Source organism: Chanos chanos, chromosome 4, assembly GCF_902362185.1.
Source record: "Chanos chanos chromosome 4, fChaCha1.1, whole genome shotgun sequence".
NCBI classification, from domain to species: Eukaryota; Metazoa; Chordata; class Actinopteri; order Gonorynchiformes; family Chanidae; genus Chanos; species Chanos chanos.
The window spans coordinates 51639213-51660527 of record NC_044498.1 but is presented as its reverse complement, the minus strand read 5'-3'; the positions used below and the strand labels follow the sequence as shown (position 1 = coordinate 51660527).

Sequence of the window (21315 nt, the reverse complement as noted above, 5' to 3'; positions counted from 1 at the left end):
TGAAGAGAAAGAAAAAAAAAAAAGAACTGGTGATTGGGAAGAGAAGAGGGAAGGAAGGATGTATCAGACAGATGCTCTGCTTTTTTTCCACTGTTTTTGGCTGACTGTTTTAAATCTGCCAGGATGTGGCATGCATTAGTCACGTGTAGTAGTAACCTTGGCTACGTACTGTTTCGTTTTCTGCACGGACGGGTGCTTCTGTGGAAAAGAGGCCAATTTAATAAAACGTGTATCGTCATATGTTTTATTGGGACATTGTCATGTCGATGAATGCTCTCAGTAATTATTTCCTCAGGCTTATCGTTTTTTTTGTTTGTTTGTTTGTTTGTTTGTTTGTTTTTGTTTTTTCCCAGAGTGCAATGCCTTCCTCCCAGCAGGAGTTGTGGCATGTCAACATGTGCCTTTCTTTTCTGAGATGAGAGTGTCATTTTCTGTCTTCTCTCTGTCAGAGGGTATAAGAGACTCTGCAGTCACTGAACAGACTGACTAACGCACACAGGCAGTTATACTGAGAACAGTACTGGTTTTTCATCAGTAGCATTGTCAAATCATGGTCTCATTAGTCACTGAGGTCCACACAGACTACAGCATAATCAAGTATGAATATGGCTGTCAAATCTCCAACAGAACAACAACAACAACAAAAAACCAACAACTTCGTGTTAAGGGGAAATTTCATCGATTACACTGATGTTTTTGTTTGTTTGTTTGTTTGTTTGTTTGTTTTTTCTTTCTTTTTTGCGCAGTTGCTGGTAAACTGCATTCTTTTTATATAAGAGTTATGATCATGGTATTGCATGTGTTTTATACTTGTCCATGAACTGAGTGATTTAAGAAACAGGCATTGCTGCCAGTGACAATGTATCTGTTTTGTTTTGTTTTGTTTTTATATAAATATATATAATTATATCATATGATTTAGAGATCAGTTAGCACTAACCGTCAGACGTTTTTCTTTTTAAAAATCCTCCATGTTTATATTTCTCTCCTGATCATTTGTAATGGTCAAAATCCTGACACAGTGCTTTAAATATACAGTACTACTGATAAGCTTATAGTGGATGGTTTATTGGTGAAACTCAAGCTGGTCTGAGAGTCTACGTTGGTACTGTTGGAAGCCCTGGCTGGCAAACTGCACAACACGTGTGAAAACTTTATGGAAAGATGGTTCATGAAAGTAGAGCTGGAAAAAAGAGAGGAATATGGCTCTAGAGAGAGAAAAACAAAGCGATTTTTAAAAAGGGGGACCGGATGAGAGAGAGAGAGAGAGAGAGTAAATGAAAAGTTGTTTGTCATCAGTAGAATATCTCTTATTCATTTAATGTCATTTTGATTATCATTGTTAGTAGCTGATTTAGGCACCAAACATTCTCTGTTTCTTTCCAGTAGGGAAGAGTTAGAAGGAATAAACATTCTACTGACATTATAATCAAACCCACTAAAGATCATCAAACACAGTGTAAGATGCTCTACTAATGCTTGCTGCATGTGAGTTTATATATGTGTGACTTATCGTAAACTTGGGCATTCTTTACAGTGCAGGGAGTTTTGTGGAAAAGTGTTGGATGAGAATGAATTGAGAAAGAGAGAGAGAGAAAGAGAGAGAGAGATCGATCCAACGTATCCCAGGACACTGATAAGACACTAGGAATCATATTCTGTGAGAATGTAGGGAAACAAGATCGGATATGCCAGTAGTCACCCCCCCCCCCCCTTTTTAATGTTTGGAATTGTAATATAAATGTGATTCTAACAGAATATGTTCACTATGTTAAATGTATGTATTTATATATATATATATCTAAAAATATGTGATCTGTGCTGGGCTCTTTCACAGATTTTTTGAAACAGTCCCCCCCCCCCCCCCAAAAAATGTATTCAGCTGCAGCCCTCCAAAGTCAACAGGTGGTGTTTTCCATAACCAGCAGTTTTATACTCCTTTTCTTTTTATCTGTCATTTAATCCTTGAATAATACCCTTTATTCGCACAATAAATTGAATCCATACATTTTTGTGTCGTTTGGGTCCATTCCTTCATTCATTCTCTAAGCCGCTTATAACAGTTAGGGTTGCGGGTGTGTGTGTGCGTGCGTGCGCGTGCTGGAGATCATCCCAGCGTTCGTTGGGCAAAAGGCGGGGAAACACCCTGGACAGGTCGCTAGTCCATCGCATGGCGTCCTTTGGGTTCATTTTTATTCATCGTTTCTCTTTGGTAATTCCTTCCTGCGTTGCAGTACACTTTTTCCCCTGGGTTCCACTTCTTCTTTCTCTCAGTATGAATGTGTCAGATATACAGTCTTATATTTGCTATATGCAGTGAGACTTTTTTTTCCCCCAAACTGTATATCTTATCAGTTTAAGGAAAGCCTCTTATATTAAGCCTCACTCAGAATATGGTCTGAAGACCGGGGTGGGGGTGGGGGGGTATTCCAGAAAGCGGGTGAAAGCTCAGAGTTAGTTAACTCAGAACAAGTAGTAAACCTCCTAGTAGAAGGGCCTCATGGCTTGGTTTTGCAAGGAGAATGAAACCATAGGGCTCTTCTATTAGGAAGTTTACTACTTCCGCTGGGTTAACCAACTCTGAGTTTTCACTAAACCCGCTTTCTGGAACACCCCCCTTGTGTTGCGTGGGTCAGGATCTGACATTTTTTTACAAACTTGATATGAGTCATGAATTTGTAAACAATAAGTTAATTCGTCTTAGTGCCACAGAGAAGATAGAACATTCATAACATGTTCTTTATTTTGATTCTAAGACAGGTTCTTTTTTTCCCTTTAACTCCCAAAACTCATCTAGGCGAATGCCTCGCCTTCCACTACGGGGGCTTTGTCAGCCTTAGGGTTGTGCCGTGAGCCTGGTCCAACCTTTTTGGTTGAGAATTAGACAAGAGATGAGAGGCTAACTGGAAGAAGGACAAGTTCCTCCAGCGTCATTAGCTTAAATTCTTTAGAGCATGAAACTGCACGACGAGTAAACAATCGCTGTTTACAAACATTCTCCGCACGTCGCCCAGTAATAGCCTATGCTGCTGTGAGTCGGTCTCTCTGCTCCTATTGCCCTTAACAAGTCGACGACTCTAAATGAGTCTTAAACAATCTCAGAAAGTCTGTTAGGATCCATTTTCTTTCTGTATTACATTACATTACATTACATTACATTCAGCAGACGCGACTTAAAGTGGGGAAACAATTCAAGCAGACGCTTTTATCTAAAGCGACTCGTGAGGAAACAATTAAAACTGTACTATACTGTACAACTGAAGCTGTACAGTCCCTATGATCTGAATTGGTAAAAGTCGTATCCAGTCTTAAAACAAAAGTGGTTTTCTTCCGATTAAAGAAGCTTAATAAACTGGGCCCTGTTTCAGAGAGCGGGTTTAGTGATAACACATCAGAGTCAGTTAAGTCAGAGGAAGTAGTAAACCTCCTAATAGAAGAGCCCTATGGCTTCATTCTCTTAGCAAAACAAAGCCATGGAGCTCTTCTATTAGGAGGTTTACTACTTCTTTTGAGTTAACTAACTCTGACTTTTCACTAAACCCGCTTTCCCAAACAGGGGCCTGTCGTGTAGCTCTTGCTGCCATAAACAGCTCTGCTGAAACGTTCGTCTACGAACATCTGTCGGAGTCTACCGCCATCTTCTGGATGCTGATCGTAACAGTTCTTTTCCCCCGCAATTTAGCAGTATGTTTTTGTAGGGGAACTGTCCCGTATGCTATTCAGCTTTGTCAGATCCGGAAGGAGAGTTGACCAATGAACTGAAGGCTTCAGGGTATAGGAAATACCCGGAGGTGGATTTTTCCGTACCGTCAGGAACTGGGTTCCCGCACCCTCACTAAGTAACGTGTTCAATCGGAGCATCACAACTGGTAAATGCTGGCTTTTGTAAGAGTAATTTTATGTTTTTCGCTCAAGCGAACTTTCTCAGGGGAAAAACGCATCCCAGAGATTACCAAACAATAAGCAAAGTTCCATACGGCGACACTACAATGTCAAAATGGGCAATCTGTCCCTGACTGTCTTGTCCTTCTGATGGAGCCTAAGACTTATCACCTTCAGTGCAGTAGAATCCTTCTCCACATTTTAAAGAATACCTAAGGGGGTAGAAGACACATTCACAAGATGCACCGGTCTAATTCAATTGGCTACGTCGTCTGTTTTGTCAACACTACTTTGTAATATTTTTATGCTAAAAAGAATGGACCATTCAAATTCAGACACTGAAACTGAAGATTATCAGCAACCTTTACTTCACCGCAAAGATGACCATAACGTTCAAAGAGGTAATAATTTCGCATAGACTTTTCCGGGACTGCTAAATAGCTAGTCAGCTAGCTAGCTACAAAGAGAAATTTGTCAAAACACAGTACAACTTGTTTGGAGCACAACTACTTGTTAATGTATGATGTGTTTATTAGCAAAGTTCTTATGGCTTATTGACAGGTAATCACCTCTGTCCACGGGGGCCGATCGATACGTCTAATTGCATAACCCGTTTTTACTTCACCTAGTAGTTGTTATTCTATGAAATGTATTTCTCTATTCCTCTGCATTGCCATGTCACACAAATCAGCTGACTTGACATGACTGAACGTGACAATGTGACTGCACACGTCAAGAGCAATTAAGCCTGTCGTTTCCCATACACCGGGACCACACTGTGTAAAGTCTGACAGTTCAGTTTTACTTAATCAGTTACCAAACAATTGGCTACTTTAGCATCTGTGTTACAACCTGACATGTCACGAGTTGGGATGTTGTTTTTGTCACCTTACCACTGACTCACGCCTTACCAAAGCCATGCAGGAAACGGACGTTGCCAGCTTCTAAAGCACTGCTGTCAGCACGACTTGATGTCAGCAGGAATAATGGTGTGGACCGTCCTCTTTAATAATTGATGTGTCGCAAAGGCGGTCTGCACTTTTCCATAAGCCTTGACCTTTCGGTCGTGGGTCTGCGTGACTATCGTCCATTCCAGCTTTTGGTAGATTTCGTTATTGGGCGTGATGCATTGTTGTCACTTATAAAGAGTGTCTACAATTAGGATAAATGGGCTGTTATAGCAGCGCAGCTAAACGAGTCTTTTACTTAACTTTAGAATGTCTACGATGTATACATCAACTTTGAAGAAGCGTTCTGTCCACTTAATAAACGCGTTACCAGTAGTGATGCGTAAGATAAGATCAGTTGTCCTGCAATGTCAGAACAGTATTTTGCAAGAGCTAATTGACATGTGGTAAGTTAGTTCACAGTGGTGAGAACTGTAGTTCTGTAATAGGCGTGTCTGTTGTTTCATCTAATCTGTCTTCTTTTAGAGTTCAGTGGCAATAGTCTCTTGTGTTCGTCGTTAGTGTAAATAGATCCGACGTGAATGAAATATGTGTAAAGGTAATGTTTATGTGGACTTTATTGTTTCTGATGTCGGCACATGTGTCACACTGTGTGTATGACTGTATTTGTTTGTGTTTACACAGCTCCCGCGTGTTGCTCCTCGCGGTACGGTCTTGCCTTATTGTCCTGCTATGGTTTTTTTGTGGCGTACGCCCTGCGCGTTAACCTCAGCGTGGCTATGGTGGACATGCTGAACAGCAGTACCAGTGGCAACGCCAGTCCGTCAGTCTGCCCCCGACACAGCAGCCCTGTGCGGCCGACACACAATCACACTGTAAGTGCCTTTTGTCTCAACCCACGGGTCGACCTGTTCACAGACTAATCCGGCATTCTGTTTATTTGTAACTTTGGTTTGTAAACGAGGATTGATTAAAAACTGTAGCCATATAATATATGATTATGATAAGAAGTGATAAGGATAGTAATAACCCAGAACTTTGAAAGTGAAATGACAGTAAATGGGGAAAAGTAATCTAGGAAAGTTAGCAGTTTAAATTTTGGTATGTGTAATCACTTGTGCTGATTGGTGAGAAAGTTATTCAGACGATCTCTTCTCAGCGGTGCCACATTCACCTCATCACCCAGATAAAGAGAACGGAACAGGATTCATAGAGCCTTATGACTATATGTGTGTTACGTTACAGCTCTGTGTATGTGTGTGTGTGTGTGTGTGTGTGTGTGTGTGTGTGTATGTGTGTGTGTGTGTGTGTGTGTGTGTGTGTGTGTGTGTGTGTCTGTCTGTCTGTGTGTGTGTGTGTGTGTTACATCAGTTACATAAATGCTGTGTAGTCTACACACATTTTCTGTTGCATATGGTGAGTTTGGTTGGTGTTCTGGGTTCCTCAGGCCAGTGTGTATAACTGGGACCATGAGACTCAGGGCTGGATATTGGGCTCCTTCTTCTACGGCTACATCTTGACCCAGATTCCGGGCGGTTACCTGGCGCGAAAGTACGGTGCCAAGTGGCTGCTAGGCCTGGGGATCCTTGGCACGGTGATCTTTACGCTGCTGACGCCCGTAGCTGCAGACCTGGGCCCCGGCTACCTTATTGCCGTCAGGGTGCTGGAGGGTATTGGGGAGGTGAGTGAAGCTACTGTAACAGTGTCCAGGACTGGTGCTACCTCGTTTTCGTCTGTCAGTTCTGTTTCTTCTTTTTTTTGTCTGTGTTTTGTTCGGTTTGTTTGTTTGTTTCTTTGTTTGTTCCACTTATCAGTTATCAATGGATGGTTACAGGATGTTGTCTCGGTACACGTATTTATAACGCCATCTTTAAAAACTAAAAAACACTCACCATGTTTATATATCTCTAACTTTCCCCTCATACGTGGATTGTCTGTCAGGGCGTGACATATCCAGCAATGCATGCCATGTGGGCGTCCTGGGCCCCACCGTTGGAAAGGAGTCGATTGCTGACAATCTCTTACACGGGTACCGTTCTCAGACACACACACACACACACACGCGCACACACACACACAGACACAGACACACAGCCAGTCCCCTGTCCTCATGGGAGTTTGTAATATTAACTGTACTGGGGTTGAAAACTGAAACAACAATGACTTTGAACGAGACATTGAGCAGTGGTTAAAGGTCAGGAAACATGAAACTCAATATTCAAGTTTTCAGAATGGCTCAGTAAGGTATTGAAACCTTATTCCCCTTTACAAAAAAAAAAAATTTAAATTGAAAATAATGTATTAGTTCATATCTGATATGTCAGAAGAGATAAGGCAGTTTCTCATTCACATACAGTGGGAAATGATGTTTAATTAACTGTTCTGTAATCTAGTTTTTTTTCTTTTTTCTTTAATTTAACAGGCGCTCAGCTTGGCACTGTAGTGGCCCTTCCCCTGTCTGGTCAGATATGTTTTTACTTGGACTGGACATACGTGTTCTACATATTTGGTAAGAAAAGACAACCATTGATCACTAATATGTATTAGGTTCTCAGAACAGGCCTCACTGAATTACTGTTTAGACGCATACATAAAAAAAAAAAATAAAACCTTACAGATTATACGGACGTTACAGTTTGAGTCTGTCCTCACTCATCCTGCTTTCAGGTCTTTAAATATCCCTAAACGAATGGCAAATCCGTGTGCCTCAGTGTCTCCTGTTAGCAGAGAGAATTTCCTCCTTTTCCTGGACCTTATCTGGAACAGGTTTTTTTGAAGAGTAAAAAGTGCAGGACTAAAATATCTCAATGTTAAAAGCCTTTTTCGGGTCTACAGTGCAGTAGCCTTTTCACAATCTAATCCAACTGTAATACCATTTAAGTACAAATGATGCACTAAATCTGATTTTTTTATGTGTGTGTGTGTGTGTTGTACGTTTCTTTGTGCTGTTTTCTGTGTGTAGGTGCTGTTGGGTTGCTATGGTTTGTCCTGTGGGTGTTTTTAGTCAGTAATTCTCCCAGCAGTCACAGTAGAATATCAGACAGGGAGAGACTTTACATCACTTCCTCCCTGAAAAATGAGGTGAGTCACTTTCTACTGCATGTGCAATCTCTCTATCAAACATTTCACAATCAGACAACGAAAAGATGAATTGCTTACATTCGTGTTTTATGTCCCAGAATATTCATCTGACTTGCATACAAAACATGTCAAAGATTTTTGTGAAAATCCACACAGACTTTTAACTGTAGAGTCAAAGACCCATGGAACTCTTAAAGCTGTCTTCTCACGTCTCTGTGGAGACAGGACAACACAGTCTGACCTTTGAACCTTTTGACCGTGAGGAATTGCTGACCTCTGACATGTCAGATTGTCTGAACGTGTGTTGTGTCACTCTGGTGTAGCTCTCTCCGACCGTGGACTACATCCCGTGGAAGTCCATTCTCACCTCCTTACCGTTATGGGCCATCGTGGTTGCACATTTCTCTTACAACTGGACGTTCTACACTCTCCTGACCCTCTTACCCACCTACATGAACAGCATCCTGGGCTTCAGCATTCAACAGGTGGAGGCGCTGGTTTCTCCACCCAAACACAAAGCCTCAGCTCAGTCACATCCAACCGTTTTTAATCTCACTCTTTCATTCTCACAGATTCACTTCATTTTGGAATGGATCGTAGATGTGTATGATATAGTATTTTAATCGGATCACCGATCACAGGTTCAATACCCTGTGTTTTTTCTCTCATATTATAAACGAGAGTGAAATTGTGAAACTACATGTAGTAAGAGAGTTCATATGTAGTGTTAATATAATTCACGTTTAGTGAACACATTCTGTGTTATGATGTTTATTACGGCTGATAGGTTAGCCTTGGTTTGAAATGACCTGAGGTTTATGTTAGCATTCTGACATTAATGACAAAGATCAAAACCATTAGGAGATTACATTCTGTTTGTCACTCAGACACTAATGATCTGGCATCACTCTGTTATCAGCAGAAATAATTTTACATGCTGTTCACGTGTGTGTGTGTGTGTGTGTGTGTGTTTTGGATCAGAACGGAATGCTGTCTGCTCTGCCTTACCTGGGCTGTTGGCTCATCGCTCTGTTGGGAGGGCAGCTGGCAGACTACCTGAGAGAGACCTGCCTGTACCGAACCGTACTGGTCCGCAAGGCCTTTACCCTGGCAGGTGAGGGTCACACCTTCCACGCTGAGGCACATGGCTTTATGTGGCGTGTGAGTGAGAGTGCTGCTGTGCTGTGTTGATCTCAGCCTTGTATTCAGCTGGATGGGGAACTGGAGATTGGCTGTGTCACGTTTGTTCTGTTTCACTGCACACTGGCGGAAAGCCGGTGACCACACTCCACAGACACAGTCATGAGAGTTTGTGTGTGTGTGTGTCGGTGTGGCACACGCACACACTGCACACTCACACTCTCCTTTCTCCCATAGGTCATGTGCAGTCTAAAGAAATATACATCTGCCTCTGGCACGTTAAGCTGTTTCTTTCTAAGTCTTTGAGATTGAAGACGATTGCGTCAAGACTGACTAGTGTTTCGCTTTTTAAAATGTTTTCCAAATTTCTAATTTCAGTGCACTTAACATGTTTCCAGCTGTTGTTAAATGCTTAAAAATACCTTTTGACTGAGCAAAGGGTCCTGTCATACTTTACTCAGCGTCATTCCACTAGACCGCAAGACACCCGACTGTTAGTGACCGTACTCAGCATCTCTGTGTGTGTGTGTGTGTGTGTTGTACAGGCATGATTGGACCGGCCGTGTTTTTAGTGGCGGCCGGCTACACTGACTGTGACTACATCCTGGCGGTTGTATTCCTGACCATCTCCTCCTCCCTGGGCGGCCTCTCGTCCTCTGGTTTCAACATCAACCATCTGGACATTGCACCCTCGTAAGACACGTCACAGCTACGTGCCAGAACAAACACAAACAGAGTCTTCTGTGTGCTTTCTGTCTCCGTTCTGCTGGATGTAGCATCTGTAATGAGATGTGTTGTGAAGTGGACACTGTGTAGCGTTAGCTCTGGCGTCATTTTTTTCCCTATGCACTCACTGTGAGGCCAGTAATACTGAGACCCAAACAGGCAGACGTGTTGTTTGGTGGCTCTAAATAAGAGACCTGTGTGTTTATAGACTCATTCAAAGATTAAAATACTGGGCCTCTTTGTATAAAAGAATGTAACTTTTGTTTTAGACTCCATACGGCTTGGTATAGTGTTTTCCCAACAAATTCCTTGTACGAGTTACAGTTCATTTGATGGTTGTTAACTGTAATTTTTTTTTTAGAAATTAAAGTATTTTTCTAAAATTAAAATGGGAAAACAAACACACAAACAAAAATCCTTTTCCTGTCTTCAGATACGCTGGAATCCTGCTGGGAATCACAAATTCCTTTGCCACCATCCCTGGTATGGTTGGACCTGTAATAGCAAAAGCTCTCACCAAATCTGTAAGTCCTGCCTTCCATATTACACTGGCCAGAGAGCTGAACACAAACCAGACACTATGTGATATCTTTGTGTTACTGTTACCCTTTTGTAGGTCTTTAAATAAATCTTACGTTACTAAAATCGTTTTAGTTTTAACATTAAAAATGAGCCGACATGCTAAATGCAATGTAATGGCTATTAGCTGTGATGTTTTACTCTTTAGCAACAGAATGTAATGAACCGTGTTATTGGCTTTTTAATATTCAACTGTACAGTTAAAATAGTTTTGACTGTTTTGAGTGTGCTATGCAGTTTATGCAGCGCTTTCTGCTACAGAGGTTTGGTCTCGCGACGAGCCGAACGGAATGTAACAGTGTCACGCCGCACCGCAAACAATGTTCCCACTAAAACCAAGTGTGGCGGCTGGAACCTCCTTTGTTTTTTTGTTTTTTTTTCTAGAACACCATTGAGGAGTGGAGAATAGTCTTCTACATCTCGGCGGCGATAAATCTGTTCGGTGCCATCTTCTTCACGCTGTTTGGGAGGGGCGGGGTGCAGCCCTGGGCAGTGCAGGAGAGAGTCCACATTCAGTAGCACGGCTGCCCCCCCCGCCGCGGAAACGAAAGGGAAGCTTGTGTCTGATGTCGAATCCAAAAGAACACGTCATCCCAACCGGATAATTTCTCTCGCACACTGAGGAATTATCTTCTAGTCCTGTCTTAATTTTTTTTTGGTTCTTTTCTCATAATTGGTCTGTGACATGTTGTTTGGTTAAGACTGAATAACTGGTAACAGGTCTGAAGCCTTGACAGTCTTGAGTGGTCATTGTGTTTACGTTATCTACCTCAGCGTGTCTGTCATTGCTGGGGGCCATTTCACGAGCAAAGCAATGCTTCTTCCTGCCCCCCACCCCCCATATATATCTTGATTATATCCTGAACGTGGTCATTAACAGTGTATGCATTCATCCAATGTTCTCACCATACGCTGTCAGGAATCAGGCTTAGTTAGAGGATGAGTGACATTATTGGGCTAAGTTCAGTCCTCTGACTTGGTGACATGCTTCTCAGCTGCACTTCACGATGATTTACAGGTTAAATTGTTCCTTCACAATAATCAGGTGTTATTTTTTTTCCCCCTCTGTTGGAAACAGTGCTGATTACAAATGTTACTCAAAGAGGGGGCAAAGACCAAACTTCAGGGTTTCTATGGGTTTTGGATGCACTGTCATGTTTTACTGATTATATCCTGTTATAAAAACATTCCTAGCAGTCCAAATAAGGCTTTTTGAAGTTCTTATTTCAGCTTGAATGCTGTTTTAGCCCACACGCTGTCCTTGCCTGTTAGCACTCTGTGTTGTGCCTTATGAAATATAAAAAGTGCACTAATAACATTCATACGTGTGATAAACTGAGAGGGGATCAAACTGACGGATGTGATGATCTTCTGAAGTCAAATGTCACTACGCTGATGTTCTTAGCAGTACATTTAGCAAACAATGTTGTTATAGAGACGAAAAGAAGCTAAAGGGAATCAACTGTTTAAAAGGTCTTTTTTTTTTTCTTTTTTTGTATTTTGATGTTTTTGGGGATACTTACCTGATTTTATGTATTTTTAAAAAATGTTCTCATGTGCATAGTTTGTTTTAATCTGTAATTTTGAGTGTAAAGTTTTCTTGAATGATGTACACTGTGAAAAGTCATATAAACAACAGCAAAGTCAATGCTCTGTTTCATGTACTCCTGTTTGCTCCACTGACTGCGTATAAGAGATGAATTAAAATACATGAATTGAATTTGAATATTTAATATTTAGTACTTTAATTTTACTAAATATTAACCTAATACTTAATATTTAATACTTAATTACCCAGTTATAACATTAATGCACCATTCACTCACTGTTATAGTTCATAGGTCACAGTGCACTTGCATTTTCCGTTGTTATTATTATTATTATGATTATTCCCGCTGCTGCTGTCACACCTACAACTATTACTAAATTGCTACTAAATGTAGAGATTTCAAAGAACCACTAGTGCATAGTTTCAGATTCTAAGCACCAAATGTGCACGGTGGTAAAAACAGTTGTTTATATTCGTCTCCCCCCTCTCTCTCTCTCTCTCTCTCTCTCTCTCTCTCTCTCGCGTGCATGAGCGTTACGTGGTGTTGCGCAACCGGCACCGTCCCCGTCCCGTCTGCAATATAAGTGATCTCTACCATAGCATCAGTCTCTTCAGCACCGAACGTCTACTCCTCACAGAAACAGGTAGAGTATTCTAGAAAATATTGCACTGTTTTTCGTCGCTAGAATTCTGGGCCAGTAATGACTATAGTTATATTCAGATTTATTTTACTCAAAGACTGTTATCCTGTAAGGCTCTAAAATAATCGGTATTACTTGAGAAATGCCGCATAGATGCGTAGAATTGAAAGAGACACAAGCTAACCTAGGCTTGGAGTGGGATGGAAGAACATGGCGCCGGCAGCATGAAAAGGATTGTTGTGTTAAATCCTTTAGACATCTAAGTAGTTTTAATCGGTCGGTTTTGTATTACGAATTTTTCAGAGATCTGTGTTCGACTTTTTACATCAGTAGTGCTCAAACCGCATACGTATTGGAATTCAGATTAGAGAAGAGGCGTTTTATTACTTGGGTCTTCTAGGTTCTGTCTTTTTTTTAAGCAGCTTTTACAACAAGAGTCATTATATCAGCTTCTCGAGATAAACGGAGAATTAGCTCAACCGTCAACCGTCGCATCACCATTAGCCGGTCGAGCTAACCGCAGGGAGACATCACGCACCTTAACACCTTTAGATGATTCACACAGCGGCTACAGCAGGTGATGATGCAATAACCTTGCCATCCGTGTGTGTGTGACACATTATATATATATATATACATACATACATGACTATACTTGACATGAGTAAATATATTTATAACATATATAAGAAGTAATCATGTTACACGCACTATATGTATATTACAGACACACACCTAATTTTACAAATTATTGATACAATTCTTTTAATCTTTAGAATTTAGAATTTAGAATTGAACTACTTAACTGATTTATTTCGTTCTCATAAATGGCTGCTACTTAAATGGGGAGAATCCTAACAAAATGGAGGTCTGAATGATTTGGGATGTATCGAGCAGTGAAGAAGGCATGTTTTCTTTGGTTACATCACCCAAATGCCTCAGTGTCACTTAGCAAAGGGCTGGATCAGGCTGAGAAGTGCTGAATATTTCTTTCCTGGCTTTGTGCGGGAGGAGAGGAGGGTGTTTGACAGCAGGGTGAATGGAGAACTCAGAGGGAAAGGGCTTTTGTATGCTGTGCTCCTCACAGTTCGTTAGCCAACTGCTTGTCTCAGAGTGATTTCACAGGGCAGCCAGACCAGCGGAGCTCCGATTCCTTTTCACTGAAATCTCTATCCCAGTCTCAGTATCAGCAGTACTCATCTAGAGCTGAATGTTAATTTTACTCTTACTTTTCAAAGTGCAAAAGGATGGACACTTCTAAACCCAGATCTTGTTCGCTGCATATTCTACCTGCAGCCCTGTTCTGTCCTTGTCCATGGTGCTGTATAGTAACTAAGCTGTTTTTGCTTTTTTTTTTTGGTTTGGTTTTTTGTTGCTGTTGACTGAACTTTGTGGCTTCCATCACATACTCCTCTTCATTTCTAAAGGATCAGAGCAGTTTTATCTGAGCTCCATGCCTAACTGGGGCTAGTCGCTTATAGAGCTATCAGTCCAAATGTTAAGGAGGGGGGGGGGGGGGGGGGGGGGGGGTGTCACTGAATGAGTATGAGCGGTGACTCAGTTAGTCAGTCCTCTGGTGAAATGCTAACGTGTGATCTCAGAGCCGAGGGGTGGGGGCTGGGGGGGTTCTGTGCTGTTCAGAATGACGCACGTTTGCACGGCTGGGTAATAAATTCAGTGCGATACGGTTCTGGTCTGTGCCGTAGGCAGGTGTCACCGGATCTGTTCACGTAACGAACAGCCATGGGAAAGGAGAAACTCCACATCAACATCGTGGTGATCGGTCACGTGGACTCAGGCAAATCCACCACCACGGGACACCTCATCTACAAATGCGGTGGAATCGACAAGAGAACGATCGAAAAGTTTGAGAAAGAGGCCGCAGAGGTAGGACACAAGCCTGCACGCTCTCTCACAGGTTCACCAGTGTTATGATGTAAAATACTGTTTGCCCCCTTTAAAGCTGAGTAAAACTTCACCCATAAACTACTTTTGGGAAAATGATTGAACTCTTCCCTGCCCGCCTAACACAGAGTGGGGTTTTTGTTGTTGTTGTTGTTGTTGTTGTTGTTTGTGATGACGTTTCCAGATGGGGAAGGGGTCCTTTAAATACGCCCGCATGACACAGAGTGGGGTTTTTTTGTTGTTGTTGTTGTTTTTTGTGATGACGTTTCCAGATGGGGAAGGGTTCCTTTAAGTACGCCTGCATGACACAGAGTGGGGTTTTTTTGTTGTTGTTTTTTGTGATGACGTTTCCAGATGGGGAAGGGGTCCTTTAAGTACGCCTGGGTGCTGGACAAACTTAAGGCAGAGAGGGAGCGCGGCATCACCATCGACATCTCTCTGTGGAAGTTTGAGACAAGTAAATATTACGTGACCATCATCGACGCTCCTGGACACAGGGACTTCATCAAAAACATGATTACAGGCACCTCTCAGGTCTGATTCATCATCTCACCTTTCACAGACGCCCTCCGAATAATATACCCAGTATATAAAAAACACGGCACATTTTCACAATGGAAGCAAATTACAGGACCCACTTCAGCCTGAACAGGTTCTGTTTGCGTGCGTGTCTCGTCCCGTAGGCGGACTGCGCGGTGTTGATTGTGGCCGCTGGAGTGGGCGAGTTTGAGGCTGGCATCTCTAAGAACGGGCAGACCCGAGAGCACGCCCTGCTGGCGTACACGCTGGGCGTCAAACAGCTCATCGTGGGCATCAACAAGATGGACTCGACCGAACCCAACTACAGTCAGAAGCGCTACGAGGAGATCGTGAAGGAAGTCAGCACTTACATAAAGAAGATCGGCTACAACCCAGATACCGTGGCCTTCGTGCCCATATCCGGGTGGAACGGAGACAATATGCTGGAGCCCAGTGCCAACGTGAGCATGTTCCCATCACTTCACACTCGTTAATTAGGAATTTATAACGGAGTAACTCTCGTACCTTAACACATCGCAGTGTATGATACCGTGATTACAGATGACGATGATGACAAGTAGGAAGACAGAGTATTATTTATTATGATAATAATTATTATTATTACTATATTATATCATTATATTACATTGTCATAATAATAATAATTAAGTAATAATTATTATCTTAACATTTATTATAATTGTTTTCATCATCATCATTACTGTTGTTTTTTAACTACCCCTGCTACCTCTACTCTTCTTCTTCTTGATAATAATAAAAATGAACTTTATGCTAGCTTGTTGAAGATCATGGAATCATTTTTTTTACTGTTATTGAGAAATGTTAAATGAGGGGTGTGAGGAGTTGGTTCGACTGGTGACTCGCCTGTCTCTGTGTCGCCGTCTCAGATGACCTGGTTTAAGGGCTGGAAGATTAATCGTAAGGATGGCAGTGTTTCTGGGACGACTCTCCTCGAGGCGCTGGACGCCATCCAACCCCCGACCCGCCCGACCGATAAACCCCTCAGACTGCCCCTGCAAGACGTCTACAAAATCGGAGGTGAGCACGGCCAGACACGTCCAAACTCGACCGTCTACAGCTTAGCCAGACACCAACACCCACCTGAACACGGTCACATTTTATCATCTCCTCCAGAGTCCAGGCATTTTCACTGTATTCTGTAGCTGAGTGGAACTGGTTAAGTTGAACGGGTGTCTGGTCGGTCTCTGTTGAGAACCAAAGCTGAGTCACGTTTCTGAACTCTGGTCAGGTATTGGCACGGTGCCCGTGGGGCGTGTGGAGACTGGCATCCTAAAGCCGGGCATGGTGGTCACCTTTGCCCCAGTCAACGTGACCACTGAGGTGAAGTCTGTGGAGATGCATCACGAGGCCCTGTCCGAAGCTCTGCCTGGAGACAACGTGGGCTTTAACGTGAAGAATGTCTCGGTCAAGGACGTCCGCCGAGGCAACGTCGCCGGGGACAGCAAGAACGACCCGCCGCAGGAGGCGGCCAACTTCACTGCGCAGGTGGGTTCAAGAGAAAATTCCAGAATACAATTCCAGAGATTCAAGAGAGCTTCCTCAGGTCACTACTACCTTTAGCCATGTAGTTAGAGTGAGAACAGTTCAGAGTGGGCATTTTAAACACAGTAAATCAAATCTTTTCCCATCAGGTGATCATCCTGAACCACCCAGGCCAGATCAGCGCCGGTTACGCCCCGGTGCTGGACTGCCACACCGCACACATCGCCTGCAAGTTTGCCGAGCTGAAGGAGAAGATCGACCGCCGCTCGGGGAAAAAGCTGGAGGACAATCCCAAGAGCCTGAAGTCTGGAGACGCAGCCATCGTGGACATGATTCCCGGGAAGCCCATGTGCGTGGAGAGCTTCTCCGAGTACCCTCCTCTAGGTGTGTGTGCCTGCCTCGTTATTTATCGAGGTGATAGGATAAGACGAACGTCTTGCCAGAGTGCATAAAGCAAACGTCTGTCTTATAAGGTCATTACAAAATATTCAAGGTGTACAGGTCTGAAATCATAGAAAAATGAACTGTTAGGAAAGGCACGTATAATTAAAACTGCCTGGGATCAACTCTGACATCTAAGGAGCATGGAAACAATATACAATAACTCTTAAAATGTTCTCTCTTGAACTTCATTATAAGTGAATCTGTGATATAGTCATAGGATGGCGTAAATGTAAAGATAGATATGTTTTCAAAAAGTGAGCCGTTTCATTTCTGATCTGTGTGTGTGTGTGTGTGTGTCTCGGCTTTGAAGGGCGCTTTGCGGTTCGGGACATGCGTCAGACCGTGGCCGTGGGGGTGATCAAAGGAGTGGAGAAGAAGACCCCGACGAGCGGCAAAATCACCAAGTCTGCCCAGAAGGCTCAGAAGGCCAAATGAATGTTGTGTTTGACTGCCAGGTCCAGAGTCCCACACCACAGAACCGTGACCATTCAGCATTGCTTTCCCATTGGCTGTTTCAGTTCCATAGTCAGAGACTGGTTAATGGTTACAATGCATCGCAAAAGTATCAGAAGGAAAAAAAAAAAACAAAAACAAAAAAAACATGTCATGAAATAGAGGACTGTAATACAGGTCTAAATGACATGTTACAGATCCTAATCTTAATTCATAACGTGTAATTTTAATTTATTTGTGACGCTAACCTTGTTACGAGTTTCAACAATAGACAACTGAATGGTGTCATGACCATTAATACCATCTGTGATACATTTTTTTTTTCAGAAGGAAAGATATTCATCTTAATCTCTGGAGTGCAGTTTCGGTCGGGCTGTAACACTGTTTAAATGTTCGCAAATTATCATATGCTCACTGTTCACTGGTGATCATAATGTCAAAGGCATTCTCTGGTTAAGCACTGAGAGAATCCCCATGTTGTGTTTAGCTTTAAAAAGAAAATTGGAAACATTTTCCGAAGTAGTCCAGCTCTGGACGCATGCAGAGTTTTAGTGCACAGACAACTGAAATATTTAAGCACTTAGATTGACATTTGCTTCATTTGCACATGCACTTGTGGATTTTAATTGGCATTAGCTTCTGCACCTTACTGTTTAAAACATGGAAACGCTTCATGTCATATTAAAGGTGTTTCAACCAACAGGAATGGGGTTATTTTTTTTGTGGCTCACTGTCTCTTTGTATAATGTATAAAGTATGACCTAGTGTCACAGAATTTTTACAGTCATAACTATTAAACTAAAAGCTAATAGGGTTTTATAAGAACCGTTTTTCCCTTCCAAAGACTGCCACGAGGGGTCGCTAGAGTCTATTTAACTGGAAACTCAACTTCTCTGCGAGTTGAACAGAGAAAACGATTAAGTATTAACGTGTTAAATAATTCTTCACTTTGCATTTCCTCATTCGAGCATATTTAGCCTCTCGAGGATGACCAGGGATACGTAGATAATCATGAAACTGTCTTTAAATTCTGAGCACTTACGGGAAACTAATCATTCACACATCCGCTTTTAATTGTATTTATTTATTTTTATTCATTCGGGTTTTTTGCTTGCTGAACGACGATGAAATGAGCAACAGGTCCAGTTTAAGATCGCCGCCACCTGCTCTGACGTCATCTATATAAAAAGGCACGCACTCTGCTACGCCTTTCTTTGACGCGCGGACACAACGCACCGAACTACAATGACTGGGAGAGGAAAATCACGCAAAGAGTCAACAAAACGTCCAGGAGAAAGCAGAGCAAAAAGCCCAACTCCGACTCGGACCAGGAGCGCCAGACAGACTAAAGGGCCCAGGGGTCCTCAATACGCCCAGGACACGTGCGTAACGGAGTCAGGACGCATTCCAAATCCCGTCTCGGACCCCTCGCCAAAATCAGCCTCCTGTAACCCGGAAGATTCTAACCACGTGCAGCAGGTTGTTAAAAATGTAGAAACAACGGCTCGCAAGAAATTTCCAAGGAAAGGCAATAGCGTTGAGAGTACAGATGGACAGAGCGCTGACAGAAATGAAAATGCGCCCCAGGGGATTGCCAAGAAACTGACCAGAAGAGGCAGTAGCTTCGAAGGGAATCCAAACAAAACTCTCACATCGACACTTGAAAAGTTAAAGTTAAGGAAAGTTGACAGATCAGAAGCAACAAGACACGTTAAGGATGCTGTGAAGGCCATAGAAGAGCAGTTGAAACAGTTCCCGTGGTTTAAAGACATAAAAGAACTGAACACAGGAAGCTACTTCGAGAACGTCAAGGTAGGTGACACCCCGGTGCCCTGACAAAGGGAAAATTAATGATTATCTAGCGATATAAAACTTCAACTGCGCGAGATCCCATATGTGACGTGTATATTTCAGATTGGCGAACCCGATGAATTTGATGTGATGATGGTAGTCCCTGTGGAAAGAGTGGACATCCAACCTTTTGGTGACGATGGCGCGTTTTACAGCGTCGCCCTCAAACGTCCCAGTAAGCACCAACTGGATCGCTTTCTCGATCAGGAGAAGAGGATCAAAGCCAGTGAAATGTTAAATGAGTTTAGAAAAGTCGTGGTAGAGGCTGTCAGTACCCTTGAGGGTAAGTATTCTACATTTACTGTCACCAATACGATGAGTCACAATTAAGCCGCTGTTTGAAAGTGGGCTGCGTAACTTGCAATGGTTAAATGAGTGACGCTGTGTCATGATTAATACGTTTCAGGTGTAGACGTGACGCGCAAGAGACCAGGGTGTCCTGCAGTGACACTGAAGCTGAGGGACACCATTGATGTGGACATTGTCCTTGGCTTGGAGGTTCATGGAAGCTGGCCGAACTTCACCACGGATGGATTCATGATTGAGAACTGGCTGGGAAGGAAAGAAAAGAGGGTTTACAGACTAAAACCATACTACCTCGTACCGAAATACACCGGCCGAGGCGGTGCAGAGTGCGACGGGGTTGTTGCTAAAGGTGAGACGCGGGACGCTTGGAATGGTTGTGGTGTGTAAATGAATGTTGTTAGTACTTGAGTGTAAAATCTGAAGCTTTGTCATTTTAACAGACGCTTGGCGCATCTCTTTCTCGCACGTTGAGAAGGACATTCTGATGAAACACGGTCACGCAAAGACGTGTTGTGAGAAAAACGCAACACCGTGCTGCAGGTACGCATGCATGACGTTATTATTAAAGGCAATGTGGTGGAACTAGACCTGGAGAAGAATTTATTTGCCTTTACTCCAGTCTCTACAGTTTACAAGTGTCTTTCACGTTGCTGATTCACAATGTAGCTCGTGTGAAAATTTTGATTCACTGATTGTAACAGTATGGATCATCAGATGCAAATCTCCGCTGTAATCCTTTTCATGGTTCTTTTCTGAGGAAAGTTACTTTAATATGTTTCACCCATATTACCTGATGCTAGTCAACTTCTGCTGATCCAAAAGGTGTAGCTAAAGTCACACCGTTTAAGAACAAAAGAAAACTCCGTTACAGTGGTACCATCTATATGGTTAGGAGAATTAGACCAACCACAAAAAGTGATCGTGTTATGTGCTCTGCTTTTGTTTAGGAAGAAGTGTCTGAAGTTGTTGAAGTACCTGCTTGCACAGCTGAAGGAGAAGCACCAAAAGGAATTATCCAAGTTCTGCTCCTACTATGCTAAGACCACGCTGTTCCACGCTTGCGCCGAGAGAGTAGAGGACAGCGACTGGGCGGTAGATCGCCTGAGTGACTGTTTTCAGCAGCTACTGCAGGATTTTGAGGGGCATTTAAGATCTGGCTCTCTTCCAAACTTCTTTATCCCTACACAAAACCTACTCTGTGGTCTGGACAGGAAAAGCTGCAGATTCCTTGCAGACCGAATTGAAGAACAGCGGAATAATGGCTTCCCCATCTTTACCTGATCCAGGTATTTTAGATTTTAGGATGGTGGAGAGTAAATTTGTTATATTCTTTTATACACAGATATACTAATGAAATCTGTTGTGTCTTCTCCATTTTGTTCTGTATTTCTGTTATTATGAGGTGCCTTGTGAATACCCACAGGCTACATCTTGTTGCCTGGTGCTCATGGCTACTGGGCTAATTTTAGCAGTAGCTCAAACTAGGGTATGAGAGGCTCCTGGTATAGACCTCACCTACGGACAGACCGGTGGACAGTGAGAAATGTCTATCACGTTTTCCCCCCATGCATCTACAACACTAAACATGTTATGGGGCTGAACACGTGTGTCTGTAATAAACCTAGAAACATCCTGATTGGTTGTGTAACTTCGCCACCAAGATAAACCACTACATGTTATTAATCATCTACACAGGGGGTCTGTGACCCCTAGAGGGCCCTCAGCGTTACTGCAGGGGGGTCCGCCAAACAATTTGATCCCAAACTTTTTTTTTCTTCCAAAGATTAAAATATGTCCAAAAATATAC

The 21315-nt window shown here is 42.7% G+C and overlaps 3 protein-coding genes across 3 annotated transcripts; all 3 read left to right on the top strand.

The window, feature by feature from the left end:
- Positions 1-4148: 4148 nt before the first annotated feature.
- On the top strand, positions 4149-11797 carry slc17a5 (solute carrier family 17 member 5). Its single transcript, XM_030771384.1, has 11 exons — positions 4149-4283; positions 5475-5665; positions 6238-6471; positions 6732-6819; positions 7213-7299; positions 7753-7871; positions 8195-8356; positions 8853-8985; positions 9557-9704; positions 10171-10261; positions 10701-11797. Exons 1-11 carry the CDS (start codon positions 4187-4189, stop codon positions 10833-10835), a joined length of 1485 nt encoding a protein of 494 aa, XP_030627244.1. The 5' UTR covers positions 4149-4186; the 3' UTR covers positions 10836-11797.
- Positions 11798-14249: 2452 nt separating this feature from the next.
- eef1a1a (eukaryotic translation elongation factor 1 alpha 1a) lies at positions 14250-17333 on the top strand. The gene is made up of 7 exons (XM_030770392.1): positions 14250-14393; positions 14766-14945; positions 15095-15391; positions 15839-15989; positions 16201-16457; positions 16604-16838; positions 17209-17333. The coding sequence occupies exons 1-7, from the start codon at positions 14250-14252 to the stop codon at positions 17331-17333; spliced, it is 1389 nt and encodes a 462-aa protein (XP_030626252.1).
- Positions 17334-18596: 1263 nt separating this feature from the next.
- On the top strand, positions 18597-20789 carry cgasa (cyclic GMP-AMP synthase a). The gene is made up of 5 exons (XM_030772435.1): positions 18597-19163; positions 19266-19485; positions 19609-19857; positions 19949-20048; positions 20456-20789. The coding sequence occupies exons 1-5, from the start codon at positions 18597-18599 to the stop codon at positions 20787-20789; spliced, it is 1470 nt and encodes a 489-aa protein (XP_030628295.1).
- The last annotated feature ends 526 nt before the right edge of the window (positions 20790-21315 follow it).

Coding starts and splice junctions, on each gene's coding strand:
- slc17a5 (XM_030771384.1), top strand. CDS start 4,187: ATGCTAAAAAGAATGGACCATTCAAATTCAGACACTGAAACTGAAGAT. Junction 6,820..7,212: donor GCTGACAATCTCTTACACGG/GTACCGTTCTCA, acceptor TTAATTTAACAG/GCGCTCAGCTTGGCACTGTA. Junction 7,300..7,752: donor ATACGTGTTCTACATATTTG/GTAAGAAAAGAC, acceptor TTCTGTGTGTAG/GTGCTGTTGGGTTGCTATGG.
- cgasa (XM_030772435.1), top strand. CDS start 18,597: ATGACTGGGAGAGGAAAATCACGCAAAGAGTCAACAAAACGTCCAGGA. Junction 19,486..19,608: donor GGCTGTCAGTACCCTTGAGG/GTAAGTATTCTA, acceptor AATACGTTTCAG/GTGTAGACGTGACGCGCAAG. Junction 19,858..19,948: donor CGACGGGGTTGTTGCTAAAG/GTGAGACGCGGG, acceptor TCATTTTAACAG/ACGCTTGGCGCATCTCTTTC.
- eef1a1a (XM_030770392.1), top strand. CDS start 14,250: ATGGGAAAGGAGAAACTCCACATCAACATCGTGGTGATCGGTCACGTG. Junction 16,458..16,603: donor CGGCCAACTTCACTGCGCAG/GTGGGTTCAAGA, acceptor TTTTCCCATCAG/GTGATCATCCTGAACCACCC. Junction 16,839..17,208: donor CTCCGAGTACCCTCCTCTAG/GTGTGTGTGCCT, acceptor TCGGCTTTGAAG/GGCGCTTTGCGGTTCGGGAC.